We start from the raw sequence: 21,691 nt of genomic DNA, 5'->3' as shown, positions 1-21,691 counted from the left end.
AAAACACCTCAGTGCCAAACCAATACTTAGATTTTTGCTATATGGCAACTGCGGCCTTATCTGACTTTGAGTTAAAGGACAAAAACAAGAGTCCATTTCAATTTCTTTTTTATTTAAATTATTTTTTCCTTTTCTCTTTTCACTAAAAGTAAACTGGAAGGCTTGATTAGGAGAAATTTTTCTATGTTCCGATAATACTAGCTGAGCCGGTGTTCCTCACAAATAATAACTGGACACATATTCACCACTAATCATCATTTGACGTGTGGCAAAAAACAACACTCCCTGGAGTTAATGCACTTCGGTTTCTAGAAAATATAATCAATGCATTTGTTAATGAACTCCCTTCATTATCCCTAATATTCATTGTTTCATTTCTCAGAAAAGAATTAGATTAAAAAAAAACAAAAACATAAAAAAATCCCAGATTTCTCTTCACACTCCACCACTTCCACTGCCACACCCCTCGCCCCAACCCACCCATCCCTTCCTTCTTCCTCACTTTTCTCTCTCACCTTTCTCTCTCACCTTCTCTCTCTCTTCCACTTTTCCTTTCTCCTCCTCTCTTTCGCCAGGGACAGACAAAAGGGAACGCCGGTGAGTCGGTGAACTCACCAACTCTTGAGTTGTCATCGACCATTCATCGGGTTGATTTTGAAGTAAGAGTGGGATAAATAGAGGGAAGAGGAGATAGAATAATGAGATAGAGTCTCCAGTGATGGAGGTGGATGGTCGCTCTGTGATGGGAGCTCGGCATCAATGGCGTGGTAGGGGTTGGTGGTGAATTTTCTGTATTTTCTTTCGCAGTAGGTTAGGGGTAAATTAGGAAGCTTCAATTCAAAAAGAATCTAGTTGACAATTTTTAACCTGAATAAAATAAAATAAACATGTGTCAAGCCTTTATTTGTTAGGAACACCAACTCAGCTAGTGTTCCCGGAACCCAGAAAAATTTCTCCTTGATTAGGGCATTATATGTGTTGCTTCGCCACTAAAAGTAACGAATGATTATGTATCTTTACGGAGATAGGGAAGCGGACACATCACCATAACCACTCGAGAGGGTAACGAGGTTCAACGGGATGGTCACGTTTTTCGAGAATGGTTTTCTCTTATATTTGAGAGATTTTGAGGAATTTTAAAATTAATAGATTTTGATGAATTTTAAAATTCATGGATTTTGATGGATTTTAATTTTTTTTTTTATGGATGTTGATGGAGTTTAGTTGGTCTGTAAAGATTTTATGTAAATTTTGATTCAATTTATTCGAATTCTGAAAGGGATATGTGAGATTTGTAATGTTTAAAATACACTCTGAATTCTCTTTAATTCTCTCAAATTACTCAACATTTTTAAATTCTTTAAAATCTGTAAAGAATTCAATAATTGTGTATGAATTCATTGATATCTAATAATTCAATATAGAGGCCTATTTACATGTACAATGGTCAATTAATATCCTACAATTATACATATACAAGTTGTTCTTTATTTTATACATCTATATGAAAGGAAAGGAATCAGTCTAGGTGATTGATATCAGATCCATATCATATCATGTTAAATAAGCCTTAATAGGCTTTACTTTCCTCAACACTCCCTCTCAAGTTGGAATGTATGTTAATGATTCCCAACTTGCCAAGTAAAGCTGTGAACTAGAGAAGACTCAATGACTTAGTGAAGATATCAACTGGCTGCTGTAATGTGCGTATGTGTGCTGTTTCGATTATTCCACCTTGAACCTTTTCTTGTGTCAAGTGGCATTCAATCTCTATGTGTTTAGTTCGCTTATGGAACACTGGGTTTGAAGCGATGTGGAGTGTTGCTTGATTGTCACAAAACAATTTAACAGGATTTGAATGTAGAATGCCCAAGTCTCCCAAAATGTATTTCAACCAAGTGATCTCGCAACATGTTGTAACCGTAGACCGGTATTCAGCTTCAGTGCTTGATCGCAACACGATGGTTAGTTTCTTGGTTTTCCAAGACACTAATGACTTTCCCAGGAAAATACAATATCTGGTGATGGATCGTCGAGTATCACGACATCAAGCCTAATCCGCATCAGAAAATGCATTTAATTGAACTAAGCTGTTTGCAGGGAGAAAAAGGCTTTCTCTTGGTGTGTGTTTGACATAACATAATACTCGATAAGCTGCGTCTAAATGTGGAGTTCTTGGTTTATCCATGAATTAGCTTAAAATGTGAACATCATAAACCAAGTCTGGTCGTGTGATGGTCAAGTAGATTAATCTACCAACAAGCCTTCGATAAGAAGAAGGGTCATTGATGTAGTCATCATCATCTTTGCTTAAGGAAAAATTTTGTTCCATGGGAGAAGAAGTTCCAAGAAAACCAGCATCTTCAAGTATTTCAAGAGCATACTTCCGTTGTGAAAATGTGATGCCTTTGGTGGAACGAGCAATCTCTATGCCAAGAAAATACTTCAATTGACCATGGTCTTTTAACTTGAATTTCTGCATAAGAAATGACTTTGTATCTTTAATGTCTTGTAGATTATTTCCTGCCAAAATGATGTCATCTACATAAGCAAAAAGAGCAGTAAATTTTCCAACTTGGTTTCAGACAAACAATGAATAATCTGCCTTGGATTGTCTATATCCAGCTTGTTTGAGGGCAGAAGAGAGTTTAAGAAACCATTGGCGAGAAGCTCGTTTGAGTCCATACAACGATTTATGAAGCTTACATACTCGTGTCTCCCCCGTTCATCCAAAACCAAGAGGTAAGGACATGTAAACATCTTCATCAAGAACCCCATGAAAAAAAGCATTATTAACATCAAGTTGATGGAGATGCCAATTTTTGGTAGGAGCTACAACAAGGAGAAGACACACAGTAACATGTTTTGCTACTGGGGCAAAAGTCTCTGGAAAATGAAACACTATTTCATGAAACAAAACATCACGGGAGATGAAAATTTTACCCGTAGTGAGATCATATAACCGATAATCTTTTGTGCCGTATGGATATCCGAGAAAATACAACATGTGGCCCTTGCATCAAATTTGGTGGGACGGTGATGATGTGAAGAGGCAAAACATAAACACCCAAAAACCTTTATGTGATCATAAGTGGGTTGTTTATGAAAGAGCACTTCATATGGTTTTTTCCCCTTAAGAACTGAGGTGGAATTCGATTAATAAGGTAAGTGGCGGTTAAAATGGCATCACCCCAAAATTTCTTAGGAAGGTTGGCCTGAAACAATAAGGCTCGTGCTACATTGAGTAGGTAACAATGTTTTATCTTGGCTACGCCATTTTGTTGTGGGGTAGAAACACAACTAGTTTGATGAAAAACCCCTTTATCTGAATAAAATTGTGTCATCATGAATTCTGGTCCATTGTCACTTTGAATTGTTTTAACCCTGGAAGAAAAATGTGTTTCAACAAGATTGATGAAGGAAGTAAGATATTGGCATTTATCTGATTTATGGTGCATAAGATAGACTCACGTGCATTGTGAATAAACATTGACGATTGTTAAAAAATATTGTGCCTCAATAATTGTAGGAATATGATAACCTCCCCAAATGTCAACATGAATTAACTCAAAAGGAGCATGTGTATTAATTGAACTTAATGGAAATGAAACACGAGTTTGTTTAGCTAATGGACAAATCACACAACCACCAATATCATAAAATTGCATGTTTTTAACTAAATGAGAGAGAGCACGAAGGCTTTTATTTGAAAGATGACCAAGGCATTGATGCCAAAGCTGAGAAGAAATAGTGGTGATAGCTAAAACAAAATTGCATCCAATCCTCTTCGCAGTATCAAGGTAATAAAGTCTTTCTCGTTCAATTCCCGTCCTAATCATCTTCCCTGATCGTTGGTCCTGAAGCATGCAAAGCGAATCAGTGAATATGGCAAAGCTAGAAGAAGATTTAGCAAGTTTGCTACAAAGCACATTATGTAGAACACGATCATTCGAGAAACGAATGGTTCCAATGTGAGTCGCATTAGCAAGTGCATGATTGGGAAGATGCACTTGTCGATTCGAAATCAAAATTCATGTGGTCATCAAATAAGGTGAGCAAACAATGTGGTCTATAACCCCAATGTCGAAGATCCAACTTGTTTCTTCACTAAAAACTGAAGCACATAAAGCTTTACCTGAGAGATCATTTATGCTCGACACAGAACTGACATGATTTGCCATGTGGTTTAACTTGTTCTTGTCAAGAAGAGCAAGAAGATGATGATATTATTCTGCAGTGAGGCCATATGATGAAGGAGGCACTACTGGACATATTGGATTTGTGTCAACATGGTTTGCCTTTGAAGTGAACCCCTTTCGATCTTAGTAGTCAGCCTTCTCGTTGTAGGAATTTGCCTTCTTTAGCTTGTAGCACTGATCAACAGTATGGCCTTTCCACTCATAATATTTGCATTTGAGATGCGCTCGACATGTCTCTGAGGTGTGCCTTATGGTGTTGCAGTGGTCACAATTAAGATGAGGGTTCTTAGGTGTGAAGTTCCTACCAGAATTCCTTGAATTATCTTGCACTGCAAAGGCTACTACATCGGTGATTGAGGCTTTGATAGATCGTGATTTGAAATTGCTTTTTACTCTCATCTTGTATGATAAGTGAGTAGGCTTTGTTAATGGCAGCAAGGGGATCTATAAGCAAGATTTGTCCCCTGACTGCAGCGTAGGCATCATTAAGACCTATCAGGAATTTCATGGTCTTTTGACTTTGCTGAAACTACAACACTTCCTTCACAATCCTAAATGTACAGTTTGGAATAGAGCACAGTGCATCGTGCTCATCCCAGAAACCTTTCAATTTGGTATAGTAAGCATTGATATTCATATTGCCTTAAATGCAACCATGTATCTCTGTTCAATATGAAAGAGATGTACACTATTCACATGTGAAAAACGTTCCTTCAAATCATTCCAAATCTCATGAGCAATGTCACTATAGATCACACTCGCCCTGATATCTTGGGAAATCGAGTTAAGAAGCCATGATTTGACAAGATTATTGCAGCGAATTGAAATTTTACAGTGGAAGCGCATTCCGGCTTTTTTATGGTCTCGTCAATGAAGCCTTCTTTATTTTTAGCATTAAGAACCATGGACATGGCACGACTCTAGGTGGAATAGTTTTCTTCATTTAGTTGTTGAGTAACCAGGATGGCTCCAGGCTGATCGGAGTGGTGAAGGTAAAGGGGATCACTGGGATCGTCATACTTGTTCATCTCAGGCTTGGCTGAGGATTTTGTTACGACGGGATCTTCAAGCGCCAAGGATGTCGACAAGAAGAGATACAGTTGGTAGGGTTTCTTGCTATGTTGGAACGGCAAAAAGGTTTTGGTTATCAGAGGCCCAGTAGCTCTAGTACCATGTAAGAATTCAATAATTGTGTATAAATTCATTGATAACTAATAATTCAATACAGAGTTCTTTATACATATACAATGATCAATTAAGATCCCACAATTATGCCTATACAAGTTGTTCCTTATTTTACATGTCTATATGAAAGGAAAGGAATCAGTCTAGGTGATTGATATCATATCGATATCATATCACATTAAATAAGCCTTAATAGGCTTTACTTTCCTTAACAAAATCAATTTCTAATTCAATACACCCGAAATATTATAATCTCTTAAAAATGCTAATTGTACATTCGTATTTTTAAGAATTTTAATATCCTATGTAGTTTTACCTGCAAAAGTAGGGATAAAAACAGTTAAAATACTTGCAAGAGTACACGGTAACTGTAGTAAGAATGCTCATACAAGGTCCTTTTCATAGAGTTTGGATGAATAATTTGTACTTAAAACTAATTCCTAAATAATTATTGAGAACAAAATTTAGAAAAGATTTTATGACTTAAAATAAGAAATACAACTTTTAATAAAAAGAATTTTTTTTTTTTTAAAGGACAAAAGGAAATTAAACTAAAGAACATAGTTTTTGAAAATCAAGTTGTAAAAGCATTAGGGTTACGTCGTCACTTTAATAATCCTATGTAGTTTTACCAATTACATAAGTTTACACATGCAACTTTGAAGATTGTGTTTTCCTTATGCATATTCTCCTTGTAATATTCAAGTAAGAACGTATATCTAACATGCAATCCGTTTGTGATATTCATATCAAATATGAGCATGCAAGACTCATTAAACTTTGTGAAAACCTTTTCAAAACATACAACCCTTAAGAGCATGATATTCGCCTTATGTGAATTATAATTAATCACATGAAGCCCTACTCAATTCTCTAGTGGTATTCCGACCGTATTGCATCCAATTACTTACATAAACATCATATTAATGATTGTGAAGCACTAAGACGTAATGACAGTTTAGACATAGTGATTAATAGTTCAAAGTATGCATGCATAATATCATAAGCAATTCAATAAAAACTACATATTTATGCTAAGACTCGTGACCTCGCCCCAGCCAAAAGGATTAGTTATGCATTTTCATTAATAAAAAAAAGCAAAATATTACTAAAAGCATAGATAGAAAGCACCTTGTATATAAATAAATTTGGATCATAAACTCTCTAAACCGAGTTCTCCAAAATAGTGTGTAGAGAACCCTAATGACCAAATACGCCTTATTTATACTACTATAAATCCTTCCTAAAGAAGGTATCTAGGAAACAAAATAAGTTAAAATAAACTAAGAAGCAAAATCCTAATCCCCCTTCAAAGATTAAAGCAATTGCATTAATGAAAAACAGAAGACCTAATACTAAATCTCAGCTCACTAGAAGTCGATCTATCAGATGAATAGATGAATCTAGCCGAGAAAAGCAGCATTAGTGGCACATCTAGACCATATCAAAAACCTAGAGGAAAGGCTAGGCTGCTCAACATCCTCGGATATTGGAGAAATTTTATAGCATGTGAATTATGGTTACGATGAAAGATTGCTTCAAGGCACGTATAAATAAGTTATCCTTTCATATTCTATTCATTACCACATCTAGTGTAGAAATGGGAATATCGAGCTTTAATAAAAAAAGCTTGGGCCAACTTTTTCTTAACAAAAAGCCATGCTAAATTTTTATTTAATAAAAATGACTTAAAATTTAATGTAAAAAGACAAGTAATCAGACTCACTTAGAAATAATTGTGTCAAGGTGCCCACACCTCCCATAGGCTTTTGACATCTTTCACCTATGTGCGTGTGCTACCCACGCACCAACACTGACTTTTTATTTTCCCCATGTAGCAGCTTCTTGTGGCGCCCACCTCTCTCTTTCCCTCTCTCCCCTCTCTTATGTCATCCCCTCTCCCTAGTCCCTAATTGATAAACAAGCAGATTTTTTATTTTTTTTTTTATTTGCGTGGCATCTTTTAAGTTGTCCCTATCCCCACATCTCCCTCCCTCACATCACTTCGTCTCTCTACAGAACCAACTTCTTGTTTGTTTTGTGTTTTTCCTTTTATGTTGTTTAAAAGTCATAAATTAGTGCATGAAACTTAATTATATATATGGATTCACCTTTCTATTATTATTTTTCACTCTATTACGCATTTCATATGGTTTATTATCACATTTTTTACAAGACATACTAACATGATTTATTAATCACATACCAAAAAACAAATAAAATTGTTTTCAACAAAATTTTAAGGAAAAATAAATAAATAATACAACCATGCATCATTTAAAGAAAAAAAAAAGAGTTAATAATATTACAATCCAAAGAAATGAAGAAAACCTTTATTTTGAGTTATACAGGCAGTGCTTATTTTAATTTTGGAAACAATGATTTTAACTTTAGTTTGGGCAAATTTTTTAGTTTGTGTCATATCATCTAAGTTAAACAATACAACCATGCATCATTGAGAACAAACTAAATAATAATATTACAATCGAAAAACAAAAAAAGAAAAAAAACTGACGATATTTAGAACTGAACACTGACAATTTGTAAAACTGAAAAACAGGTACTATTACTATTTCTTGAATTGAAAAGTAGTACTATCACTATTTTTAAACTGAACATTTCTTAATCTGAACAATAGTACTATCACTGTTTTTTAAATTGAACACTGACTATTTCTTAAATTGAACACTAGTACTACAATTATTTCTTAAAATGAACACTATACTATCACTATTTCTTAAACTGAACACTACTAGTATCATTATTTCTTAAACTGAACACTAGTACTATCACTATTTCTTTAACTAAACACCATTACTATCGTTATTCCTTAAACTGAACATTGACTATTTCTTAAACTCAACACTGAATATTTCTATAACTGAACAGGGGTACTATTACTATTTCTTAAACTGAATACTGATGCTATAACTATTTCTTAAAGTGAAAATTGACTATTTTTTAAACTGAACATTAACTATTTCTTAAAGTGAACACTAACTACTTCTAAAACTAAATATGTATACTATCATTATTTCTTACATTGAGTATTTTTAATTTACATGAAATAAAAACACAATTTCAGGGCACCCGCAGATGCAACCCATAGAACTTCATTCACAAATCCATAACTTTATAGAATTTCATTCACTTAGATCTTCCCTAATACATATCCAAGTTTGAAATTTGAATTGTCTTCCCGTTACTCAATCACGAAGGACTTGAGTAGATACACATTTTATGTGTATGGTTTTGCGCATGACTTGTATCAACGACGTATCTCAACCATATTGACAGTATATTGCCGATATACTTTTTACATTAAGGCACATTATCATTACACTATCTACTTGAATTATGCGCATTACACTATCTTCTTGAATTATGCGCACAACCCAGGGGATGGGCAAACTCTTCCTCCTCCATGTATGGTATAAATATTATGACTGGAATGATCAGTCAAGTAAAAAAGATAAAAAGAAAAAGAAAAAGAGGACAACTTGGCATAGGATGATGATATTGGCGCTAAAGAAAGGAGAGATTTTTCGGTGTGATCGTCATACGGGATGATACATTACGTGTTGCTATATAAATACTAGGATATATGTGTTAAAAAGTTAATAACTTAAATAATAAAATTTCACACCAGTTGCATAAAAACACATGGTGTACCACTTGTATTCCTATCACAACTAAAAATCTCTTCAAAGAAAGGGGAAAGCTCCCCCATTTTCCCGCTGAATAAATTAGTCCCATTTCACGACCAAAAAGAAATAGCCTCATTTAAGGATTGATTTTGCACGCGTTTTTAGTTAGTTTTTTTATCCTTCTTTTTTGCTCGTCTTTATTATTAAATAAAATTATATAATTTTTTATTAAAATTCAAAATTTCAAGTTTTTTTCATTAATTTCTCTATAGGAATATGAGAAAGAGGCATGTGAATACAATGAAGCTTAGCAACTGGCTATTGTCGATCTGCGTCTTGCGGTTACGAAAATCAACCCAACACCGAAAGAAGACTTTCAAGAAACTCGAGAATTCTAGTAGCTAACACTGCAGTTTAATGGTTTCCAGATTTGTATTATAAAACTACAAGATAATAATGGAGGTTTTGCTTATATACGAAAAGAAAGAGTGAAAACATATATTCAAAATATGCAGTAATTAACCTCTATTTATAGAAGTTGATGTCCCTCTTCAAATGGGTACTCGTTCGGTTTAATCAATCACAACTGTTACTCTGCACAAATACAAATGGTGGCTGCTGTTAGTTTTTTTAATTCAAAAGATACCAATTGTTTTGGTAACACAAACCAAAACTTCCGTCTTATCTTCCAATCCCTTATCAAAGCAAATACTTAGTATCATGAAAATATTTCTTCTTCTTCTTCTTTTTATGAGTAATGGTGTTGCGAAAAGAATAAGACCAGGCAAGAGGAATGGAAATTCTAAAGAGTTAATTAGACACTACATGATCAACCAGTTTTCCATTGAAGACGTAGGACAACTGTTCTTTCAAACTTAGTAGGCTGCCAACTCTTATTCAAAGCCCAGCTCTAAAATAAACACAGAAGGATGATGCCAAATTATAGGACTTTGTTCACATGAAAGTGACCATAAATATACACCACTTTATGGAATGAGCCCCCTTTTGACATTGACTTGGAATGAGCCCCTATATATTGTCAAAGTTGAAGATTACTGGAGAAAAAATTTCTTTAGGATTGATTGATTGGAAAGCTTGGGCAGTATCCCTACTAATCACACAGAAAGGTAGGACTTAAATGGACAATTTTTTTTTCATGGGTAACCTTCAACTTAGAAAAAATAAAAAAGTTGTTTCCATTTCTTCTTTTAAAATGCCTTCAATATATATAGTCAATAATCATATCCAAACCAATTATCTTTAACGTTGGAGTTCTAAATTTTTAGCTTATTTTTCTTCCATCATCGTATCTGTTCTTACCACTGAGTTAATATGGAATTTATTTATTATTACAAAGTATTTTATTTTATTTTGAGCTTTTTTTTTTCAAAGTTATTGAACAAGTATTTAAATTCACCAAATAGAAAGTAGTTTTGCTCACCAATCACCACCTAAGCGTGGTGATGTAGCTTACTAGTAACTATATGTTGTATTGAGTACTGTTAGATGAGTTTAAATTTTAAAATTTATAAGTAAATAAATTAAATCCCTCTCATCTACGGAGAAATCAATATAATATCAATATCTGACATTGGTGACCCAAAGCCAATCCTTCAGCAAATCCAATACCATATGTGAGAAGACAAGAACCAGTTACCAAATTCACACTTCCTACTGGTGGGTGGTTAAGGCTTTAATTAGCATGAATAAAGTGTGCCATTTGGTAATACGGATGAGACGTTGAACCAAAAAAATTATTAAAAAACTATACATTTATCATCACAGGTAGGCTCCAAAATTCTCTAAAAATTTTCATTTTTAATATAAATTTTAAGTTAGAGTTAGGGTGCTTGGCCGGGCCTGCCAACCACCAGCTTCCAGTTAAGAAAGTGGGATATCGATGGATGGTCTATCTCTTTCAACCTTGTACATCCATTGAGACAGTGCATGAGGACATGTTGTAGAATAGTCCACAGTACCAGTTTCTTTGACAAAAAAAAGTTATCGATGATATTAGGGTTTCAGGAATGGCACTGACAATGACCATTTTCAATATTGCACTGGTCTGAAATCCTGGATTTGGTCCTTAAATCCTGAATTTGAGCCGAGTTGGTTGACAGTCTAGAAAGGAGGCTGCTAGTCTCAACCCAATGGTGAAGCACTGGTGGTTTGGCTGAGTCCTAGGCAGAGTAGAATTGCTTAAAACTCAGGATTGGTTTCTGGCGAGGCCGGGTCCTAGACGAAGTAGGATTGTCTAAAGATCAAGATGAGTTTCTGATAATAATCGTACAATAAAACTGTTAGATATTTGATACACTGTATTCTTATTAATCTTGTGGTGGACCTCTTGGTAATGGTGGTGGTTGTGAGGTTTCTATGGCAGAAACAAAATGATTATAACTTGAAATTGTCATAAATTATTTAGATCCATTAAAACGTGAAAGATTTGAATGAGAAAAAAAAAAAAAAACGTGAACGATTTGAGAGATTGAGACTAATCAACAAACCTGCCACTGATTAGTTAGCAAACCTAAAGTTCGTTATAGTTAGAACATGTAAATCTCTGTGACTGAGCATCACAGTTTAATTAATGTGATATCATGTATGAATTTTCTTTTTGCCATTTTTTTAATCCAAATTTGAATTGTTTTAGTTTTATTCTGTTTATTTGTAAGAATCAACTTATATCTTGTCTTACATCAAACTCGTTTACTTTGTCGATCTCAATTTCTCCCTGATTATGGCACTTGGGCCTCAATGACCCAACACTGCTCAATTATTGGCTTAATAATTATGACTTGATCATGCACGTACAGCTAGTTTAGTTGCAACCATCTTTATCATTTTTTTTTTCTTTGTGGGATTTCAATGATCCAAAAAGAAACGTTCTACTTTATCTATTTCCCCGCGAAAATCTTTAACATACAAACTTTTACTAAGAAAAATCTCCAATATCACGATGTTGTTCGAAAATTTCTCAAGCGTGCGTTCCCCTTCAATGTTTTATACTCTCTCATGGCGTAGCTAGAAATTATTCGATGAGTGGGCTAAGCTAAAATTATTACTACGAAATCAAATTTTTAATCTTATGTTGCCTACATAAAGTTATAGGGTTGTGATTTTCACACCTTTAACTACTTTTCCCACATCCCTCCATATTTTTTAATACTTAATTTGTATCATACTATTTAATCTTCCATATATACCTCTCCCTATTTAATCTTTCATTAATTACCATAAAAAAGTAGGAAGGGTGTATATGGAAGATTAAATAGTAGGATACCAATTAAGTATTAAAAAATAGGAAGGGGTGTGGGAAAAGTAGTTAAGGGTGTGAAAATCACAACCCAAGTTATATAATAGTAAAAACTTGAATGTAGTAATTTGAAGCAAGAATTTTATGCTATGTTTTCTAGGTTTCTAGCCTTCAAAGCTTTCAAGTGAACAAAATAAGGAACCATTTGTAATATGGAAGTTTTAATTTATTACTATTAAATATAATATTGGTTAAAATGATGAGTTTATTTAACATCTATTAGCTCTTATTATTCTTAAAAATAGGCTTACTAATAAAAAATTTCATTTCTTATGTGAAATATGACAATTAAAAATCATAAACTAACCTAAAAATTAATATTTTTAAACTTGAAGAACCAAACTCTTCCTATGCTATAGCCTAAAGGAGCCTTGTACTTGGCTCCGCCCTGTCTCTCACGACCAACATCGTTGAGTTTTTCATTTCTCCTAGTCTCGGTTACCATCACGCAAATATAGATTAACATAAAATACTTTCTTCATTAGTCTTGAAAATGAACAGTAAAGGTTAACTCTAAGAAATCAAAGAAAGAAAATTGTTTGAAAAGCCATATATAATATGCATACTCGTGTGCTGAAAAAAGGCATACAAATTGGATCCCCAAAGCCATTAAGGTGCTTTACTTCACTCGATGTAATTTTTCACAGCTCGTAAGATGTGTCGATAAGGAATAAGATTAACGAACATAAAGTACATATAGACATGATGTTGAAGGCTTGAAGCCAATACAAAAAATTTACCGTATAATTTTATCATAATTTGTAACAATTAATGGGTCGATGTGGAAATAAAATTCAAGAATATAGAAACAGAGTGACAGATTACGTGTGCGATTGGCTGGAATAAGTCTTCGCACGGTCCTCTCATGTCCTTCGGGCGAATCTCTGCCCTGCTCCAAGTAACAACCCCTTCCCTATTGCACCTGTGTGAAGTCCACAAACCAGAGCCACAGATCCACCTATAACTATCAATTTCCAATCAATGCCGTTTCCATTTGGTCTTTTATTGTTTGGGATTTGACCTTTTTCCTCTTCTCCGGGTGTCGGCTCCAAATAATTCATGCTTCCATGGGAGGATACCTTTGTGGTGATTTTGGCCATCTGGGCACTTTGCGACAGACAAGCCTCTGATTTCCTCGCATTCTGGTATGCTCTCATACCAGAGTGTAATTTTTTGACAGTGGACCACATCCCATGACGGACGCCCAACTTTGCCACATCTTTGGGGATGCCCATGTCTTCATAGTGTACGAGGGTAACCTCACATGCAGTTAACTGTCCATCTCCTTTCCGAGACTCCACTGCATTTGTTTTCCAATTCAGCAAATGAGTATTCGCCATTACATTGTTACCAAGATTGACCAAATTATTGTTGCAAAATCAGGTTTTTGATTGAATTCTTACCAGCCTTGATTATCCAACTAGAGAAATATTGTTCCACACGTCTGGGCTTGTCACGCTTAGGCAAACTTGGATATGGAACACCCTGCAATATTGTAGCTCATAGAATCAGACTCGACTATATATGAATTTCAACATGATCATATTTTTTATCTGAACACTGTAATAGAAAAGATACGATGCTCAAACCATGAAAAAAACTCAAATGCACGGCATGAGAAGAGATGCAAGATTATACTGCAAAAGAAAACAAAGATACAATATTTCTTGCTTTTAGTTTCATAGTTTTATTATGCTCACCTTGCAAATGTAACTTGGGCAAACCTGACACCTTTTTGTATTACTTCAAGAGTGCATGCCAACCAATTCAAATTATATTTTAAGTTATGTTGGTTCAGCTTTTCTGATGACAAATTAGATTCTACCCAACCCATCTCAGTTCTATTCTACGTTTGACTCATAACTGAAACACAATCCAGCCAATTTCTCTAAAGTGAAATATATGGAATCGCTACGATACAAGACAATCTCCTGTTCAAAAAGAAAGTAAAAGATATAATTATGGAAAGAGGGCTACAATACAAGCATCAATGAGTATTTTCTTCGAAAAGCACCTTTGTCAAACAATAATAAGTTTTTCCAGCCTCCCATATTCTTCGACCAATTAAATATTCCCGATCACTGCAGAAAAAAGGGAACTGCACAACAAAGGATCAAGTGGGAAGTAATCATTCATATTTTCAACTAGAAAGAGATATAATGAAAGTGCAGAATCAGCATATAACCGGGTAAATCCTTTCTTTCACTGACCTTTTTAATCCAATGAACGATCATTGTTCCAGTCTGTGGGCATTCCTCCAATATCTTACAGTATGTGAGCATCGGATCCCATTTAGGTCGAAACTCATCATCCCAGAAAAAATCTCTAACCAACTCCGGAGTTGCATCCTCAAAGACAGTTCTGCTACAGTATACAGTGGGACCTGTCTGATAAACAAAACCACTATCAGATACTAAAATACTATGTATGGTACTAAAAATTTGATATTTCACAGTACTAAAACAAGAATCAGGGTAACTGGAATAGCAATATGAAAAATTTAATTTTGCAATAAGAGAAAGGATATTTTAGACGACAAACTCTTTGGTCAGTTTGGTATGGAAAAAGGAATAACATATGTGGTTGTGCAACAAGGTTGGGTAAAAGAGTATCATTCATGAAGTTAATAATGATGTCAAATGTCAATTGAGGATCACAAGAAATATATGTGAATGAAACCGGAAGGTATAAAAAATAGACATCCCAATCATTAACAATTTCTTGATAAATATACATCTAACACATCAACAGCTTTCAGACGTATGTTTTCAGCACATGAAACACAAAAATTAAAAAGTTAAAAGGGTAGAAAAAAGTCAAGGTCAGCATCTACCTCAGGATCATGGCGCCATGCTTTGTATGCCATGCTTGCAGTCGACCTCTCCATCAAGCTTTGCCACTCCACTTCTCCCTCTCTCCCTCCAATTAAACTCACTAGGTGCTCCAAATCAGTTTCTGTGACAACATCCTGGACTCTCTTGTCACCTTTAGCAATGAGTCTGTGAGGAAGTCAAGGCATCATGAGGCAATGAATCAATAAAAGAGACATCAATATTCTAAAGAATCTAAACACCAAGTTTTTCAAGGCAACACTAAAACACTAAGACAAAAAAACAGTAAAATTACAAGGTCTGCAACATATATACAACAATTAAAAAGGCCAACTACTTGATTTCAAGTGTCAACCCAACAAAAGCGGGTCTTTCTTCTTCCCCAAGTGAGTTAAAGAGTCCATGTAATATGAAATTTCCAGTAATTGAACTAACATAGCAGTAACTGTAAAAATCGTACCAGAAACATGAACAACTCTCAAACCCAAATAGAAAGGAATCATTTCTGCACAACTTCCACTCTTCTTAAAAACTAAAACTGTTTTCAAAGGTTGGCAAAGTTCCATCACCAGAAAGAAACAACCTAGGCTGTGTAGAAACAAAAACTCCGGTTCAGAAAGACCGCATGTACATAACTCCAATGCCATAATGTCACCACATTCAAGATGCCAACTTTATAATGACCAATGATTCCAATCTTAAAAAGCAATCTCATGGAAGTAAAACCAAAAACCGCATAAAAAATCGCTGAGTTCCATCCACTCTTCTTAAAAACTAAAACCGTTTTCAAAGGTTGACAAAATTCCATCACCACACAGAAGCAACCTAGGCTATGCAGAAACAAAAATTCTGGTTCAGAAAGATCACATGTAAAGAACTCCAATGCCATAATGTCACCACATTCAAGATGCCAAAACCAATGATTCCAACTCTAAAAAGCAATCTCATGGAAGCAAAACCAAAAACCGCATAAAAAATCGCAGAGTTCCAGTGGTTCCACAAAATCCCAAAAGTGATGTAACCCTAATCGGTAACCATAAGTACGGCTTCTTCCATCTCCCGACAAAATATACAAGTCCTTTACCGTGGCTTTATCCATATTTCTGCATTCTGAAAGCCCTTAAATTTAGCTCACATGTTTTCAGTCCGCTGGAAAAACTAACAGTGTCCTCTCTCCCACATGAATTACATTTTAACAATGTTGAACTATTAATATCAAATATCCAAATGCACTCGCACAAGAATCCCAAAACATCGAATTCCAAGGAAAACAAAATGTTCTTTCAGTCGGTGCCAAACCCTTACACAATTGACTATTTCATATATAAAAAAAGAGGAAATTTTACTATTAGAAGCTGATACAGCTAGAAACTCACCCAACAATCTCGATGCCGCTCTCGGCGGCGGCTGCCGAACCCGAAGCCGCCGAGTCCCCAGCAGACGGCGGCGTTACTTTCCCTTTCCCCTTGAAAGTGGACCAAATCGTACGGCAAAGGGAGAAAGCGGAGAGCGCCGTGAAGGCGAGCCAGAGGCGGCGGGCACCGAACCCCGGCGGCGCGGTCCAGAGGAACCGGAACTTGCTCCGAAGGCCGAGGTACAGGAGACCGGTCCACCTGGGCCGCCATGACCAGCCGATCACGAGGCCAATCATCACGGCCAACCATATCGGGACTGCACAAAGCAATATGTCGACGAATGTTTCGGTTATCGAGGGTTTTACGAAGAACTCCATCAGATCGGACAATATTTCCTCCATCCTGTCTAAAACCGAGATTTTCCGTGAAAGTATTATTTTCCCGAGAAAATGAGAGCTCAAGAAAACGGAATCACATCGGCGTTCGATTATCCGCCCCCTTTCTCTCTCTGTCTCTCTCTCTCTCTCCTCGCTCCTTTCTGTGTATCCAATTAGAATTAGGGAAAGAGAGAAGAAAGTTCTGGAGAGAGAGAGAGAACGGCGGTTGTTAGATCAGAACCGTTGATGGAGGTTGGTAGGGTGTGAGTTGTGTTTTCGTGGACGTGATTTTTTGGCGCGTGGATTCGCTGGCATGCGGATTTATCTGGAGGTGGGGTACACGTGTGGAAGGGAGCGTGGTGAGGGTGGGGGTTTAGGTTAACGGGCCACGTGAAAATTGAGGGTAAGATTGCTGGTTTTTGTGATGCTTTTCACTGTTGGGGAGTAAGAGGGAGACATTCCTTTGTCCCTTTTTGTGAGATTGGGTGCTTCAGGAAGATGACAAACGGTGAAATTGTCACAGTTTTTTTTTCTTTTTTAAAAATGGAATAACCAGTAACAAGTCATGGTTATCCATCTTTTTCGGAAGTCAGAAAGGCTCATAGAAGAATTTCAGTCTCCCTTGGCTACAAGTTTGGCTTCCATACCAGCAACAGGTTTCGAACACAAAACCTCCAGTTCTTAATGCAAGTGTGCTCCACTTTGTGTTACCAAAAATGATTTAAGCACTCTCATCTGCTAGAAATTCTCTTGTGTATGTTATATGTTCAATTCTTCATTTAATAGGCGACTAATACGTGATAAACTGGTTGCATGAGAGAATCTCTCATTGTCATCTCTTTCTAAGTTACCACATTTTATTTGCCACCTAGACAAAATATAGTTCAATGACAGATGACACATCCCGACCGAAGTTGAGGCATGCGGGCCAACACCCGAAGGTGATGAAACCATAAGGAACGTGATATAAAAATATGGATAAATTTAAACTAAAGCTAACATTTATTTAAGCTAATAAGTAGAGTGCGCAGTAGTGGAAAGAACCCATAAAAACATAAGTAGTCAGAGCATAGATGACAGTACGATATAAGTAGAGAAGTCAGATCTAGTTAAGGTACTTATTACATAACTGGAAATATGCTCCTATATTTATTTAGGGATATGGCAAAACCACTGGAGATTCCTTGTACGCCACAGAGAATTTAACTAAGTCCTAGAGGGGCAAAAACAGAAGGTGTGACTGGGCAAAAACAAAGGTTTATAAAACACATTTATTTTCTGAACATACTAACCTCTCGCCGTAAAACATATATAGTTTTCAGAAAATCATACTACGTATAAGTATGAAATCAAATGTAAATTAACAATAATTCCAGACATACGCCCATCATAATATCTTAACTGTAGCATAAGAAAATCAGGTGCTCATCAATTTATGCTAACACATGAGTTTGTGCAGAGGGTGTTCTATGTTCATAGGCTAAAAAAATGGCATAAGCTAATTGTTGTTGAACTGTATAGGTTGGTTTAGTGGATTTTTCTGTCCCTCAAAATGTAGGCGATGATGCACAAGACATAGTTGGACTGGTACTTATTTCGGTTATGTTGCGTAAACAGATGCCTTAAAGGAGGGAGTGACAACCATAAAAGCTCAGCTTGTGGCCCAGGGCGAGCAGATGAGGGCCCAGGGTGAGCAAATGAGTATGATTGTACGGGCCTTACAGATGTCCGACCTCTAAATCCTGATGCCAGCACCTGATCTTACTCCACCTTCGACCTCCCAGCCACTTCGCCCAATTGGTACCCAGTAGGATGATGTATAAAACCTAGAAGACTACTTCTTGTAGTTTTTTCTTTTTTGTTCGGAGATCTTGTATGTACATTTTTAAATATTTTATAATTAAATACTTTTTTTTTTGTTTATTAATTATTGTTTAGAATTTAATTACAATATTTATTAAAAATTAAATTAAAAAAAAAAGGGTTTGCGCAACGAAGAAGTAACATACGTCACGCAAAGATACTTTGCGCGATGCACTCCCTACGTCCCGCAAAGATACTTTGCGTGATGAATAACATACGTCGCGCCAAGTGGTTTTGTGCTCATTGCGCAAACCCTGCTTTCAATGCCTTGGCGCGACCATTGGTGCACGATGAAGGTTCGTTGGACTAATTTTTGCGCGACGTTTTTTGACTTTACGCTACGAAGGACCTGCATCGCGCAAAGTATTTTTTGTACTAGTAGCTATATATAAGTATAATAGGTCAAAGTAGGCTAATACATAAACTATTAGCAAGAGTTCAAACTAAAGCTCCCTATGCTACAACCTACCTTAGTCGTGGGTGTAGCTCCAGCTCCACCAGTGATATAGTTGTGCATGGAAGAAAATACAAGTGAATAAATAACGTGTTTATAGGGTTTTTCATATGGATTTGGATCCTCGGTTTGTTTTTTTGAGTGAATACGATACAAGACTTCTAATCCAAATGGTTAAAAGAAATATAATGGCTTACATTTCTTTATTCCCCATTGATTCCATCCTGGCCTTTAAACCATCAAAATCGTTTAGCCTCCTCCTCATTTCCATGGTTGTCTTGGTGCGATATCAGCGACGGCCGGCCAATGATGGCTGGTAGCCTGGTACTCAATTTCCATGGCTGCCATGGTATGACACTGGTGACGGTGGGCTAGTAAAAACTGGTACTCGAATGGTCGAGAGTGAACAATTTCTTATTTTCCCTAATATTGCTTCATAGAAAATCTTTTTATTATTACTTTACCTAGGTTCTTCAAAGTCCAAAATCTGCTTCAATAGGAAATGGATTCTAGATGGAGCTAATCTTCTAAAAAGAGGCATGACTTGGAGAATTGTTAGGGGAGAGAGTGTGAAGTTTTGAAAGGATTTGTGAGTTCTAAATGGCCCTTTAATTGAAACTATTGGTGATGCTCACATTTCTAATGTTGATTGTGTTGTTTCAGAGTTTTTCGAAAATGGCGTTGCCTGAAGATATGGTGCAGAAAATTATACAGAGATGGATTTCTAGAGGTGTATTCACCGTCAAGTTAGCTTATAGCCTCCTTTTTTTTCTTTTGTTTTTTTTTTTTTAAGGAAATGATTGATCTGATACAGGTTGGGATTTTACGAGGCGGTCTCCTTTTGAGATTTTCCCAAAGCATGAAAGCCCAAAGCACGAATAGTAGCAATGATGTCTGGCATGGCATACTCTTCCAAGTTCTCTTGGCTTTCCTGTTGCTGCTCCTCAAGCTGAGGTTTGTTCAGCTTGGGAGCAGCCTCACCTGCTTCCTCTGAGACGTTGTTACTCCCGGTAGTGTTTCTTGTAGATCTTAGAGTCATTGAATCAGAGTTGCGACCTGGTTCACAATGGAGCCACCAATATGTTGGGGACCTTTTGGTCGAGTTAGATTTGGGCATCAGTGGTAACTATCCCTACAATCTTTCAATCTCTATCATGTAGGCATATCTATCAGAATTCTCAATCCTTATCTTTCAACCCTCCAACTCTATTACGATTGCAATCTTTTAATTTCCACCATCTATTATAGTAAAAACAAATTAAAATAAAAACAACAAAAAGTTATCAAAATTATCCTTGTCTAATCTTTGATTATTTGTTAAATTCAAGTTTTGTATATCCTCATGAAGATCCGTAAAGCTATATGAAATGGGTGGTCTTTGGTTTGTCGAGGATCTGGAAGTCTAGGAATTCCTTAGTATTTGAAAGGAAAATTGTGGAGCCCATGGAATCTATAATGCTATTGAGAAAGCAAAGGTGTGAGTTTGAAGATTTGAAGAAAGGGGAGGTCCCGTGTATAGACAAGGTAAGGGGTGCTCCGGTGAGTACTTTTCTACTTGCCAGTTGGGCACGACCACCTTTTCGTACAATTAAAGTCAACTGTGATGGAGCTTGGATCAAGGAGTCAAGACGAGGTGGCTTTGGATGGGTGGCACGAGATTTTGCGAGCATTTTTCAGGGGGCAAGTGGCGGAGGTGACTTGCTTTATGAGTCTAATTTAATGGCAGAGACGAAAGTGATACGAGTGGCGATGATGGCTTGTATTGACAAGGGCTTTGAGGTTGTCAGGTTGAGTCAGATTCCAAATGTCTCATGGACATGCTCAATGGTAAAATGCAACTTGATGTTGTGATTGAAGGCATGCTCTTTGATATTCAGTTTTTGAAGCAACAATTGAGTTTAGAAGAATATATCTTCGACACATTAAGCCACTCTTGTTGTAGTGCCTGAAATACTTCAAAAAAAATTAGCATATCTTAGAAAGTATTCCTGTTGAATTAATGTCTCCAATTTAGCAATTGATTGCATGATACATAAATTGTAACTTGTATGAGAAGCATGGTGTGGAAACTAAAAATTCACTAGTTTAGCATGAGAGAGAAAGCATGTGCTTACTTGCATGGTTTAAGGGTGGCTAATCTAGGATTCTTAATACTCAGGAAATATTTTGTTGTGACTAAGGAAGCCTACTGGAAACTTAAAGAAATCCCATAACGTGAGGAAAGCTTCTTCCTCAAGAACTAAGGTTTTCTGCACTTAGAGAAAGCTTGCTCTGTTTGGTGCGGTCTTGCCTTAGTCCCCTCTCCTCCTCGTTCTTGTTGTGTCCCCTCATTTTATAGGCGGAAGGATCCTTTCCAGTTTCACCTAGGAATCCCTTGGTTTCCTTTCTTCTATTTTTGGCCAAGTCTTCTCTTATTCTTTCCGTGGGTGCAGCTATAGCATTCCTCTTTGGTGTAACGTCAAAA

General features: G+C 36.2%; 1 protein-coding gene across 1 annotated transcript; it reads right to left on the bottom strand.

Moving 5' to 3' along the window:
• Nucleotides 1-13,005: 13,005 nt before the first annotated feature.
• On the bottom strand, nucleotides 13,006-17,090 carry LOC137736961 (uncharacterized). Its single transcript, XM_068476288.1, has 6 exons — nucleotides 16,555-17,090; nucleotides 15,181-15,346; nucleotides 14,558-14,734; nucleotides 14,362-14,445; nucleotides 13,751-13,832; nucleotides 13,006-13,647 (listed from the first exon to the last, which is right to left on the bottom strand). Exons 1-6 carry the CDS (start codon nucleotides 16,932-16,934, stop codon nucleotides 13,211-13,213), a joined length of 1,326 nt encoding a protein of 441 aa, XP_068332389.1. The 5' UTR covers nucleotides 16,935-17,090; the 3' UTR covers nucleotides 13,006-13,210.
• Between the last annotated feature and the right edge of the window lie 4,601 nt (nucleotides 17,091-21,691).

The sequence above is a fragment of the Pyrus communis genome, chromosome 6 (assembly GCF_963583255.1).
Source record: "Pyrus communis chromosome 6, drPyrComm1.1, whole genome shotgun sequence".
Classification (NCBI taxonomy): domain Eukaryota; kingdom Viridiplantae; phylum Streptophyta; class Magnoliopsida; order Rosales; family Rosaceae; genus Pyrus; species Pyrus communis.
The sequence above is the reverse complement of the archived record's forward strand: the minus strand, read 5'-3'. Positions and strand labels throughout refer to the sequence as shown.

Coding starts and splice junctions, on each gene's coding strand:
- LOC137736961 (XM_068476288.1), bottom strand. CDS start 16,934: ATGGAGGAAATATTGTCCGATCTGATGGAGTTCTTCGTAAAACCCTCG. Junction 15,347..16,554: donor AGCGGCATCGAGATTGTTGG/GTGAGTTTCTAG, acceptor ACTTCCTCACAG/ACTCATTGCTAAAGGTGACA. Junction 13,648..13,750: donor TAGTTGGATAATCAAGGCTG/GTAAGAATTCAA, acceptor AAACAAATGCAG/TGGAGTCTCGGAAAGGAGAT.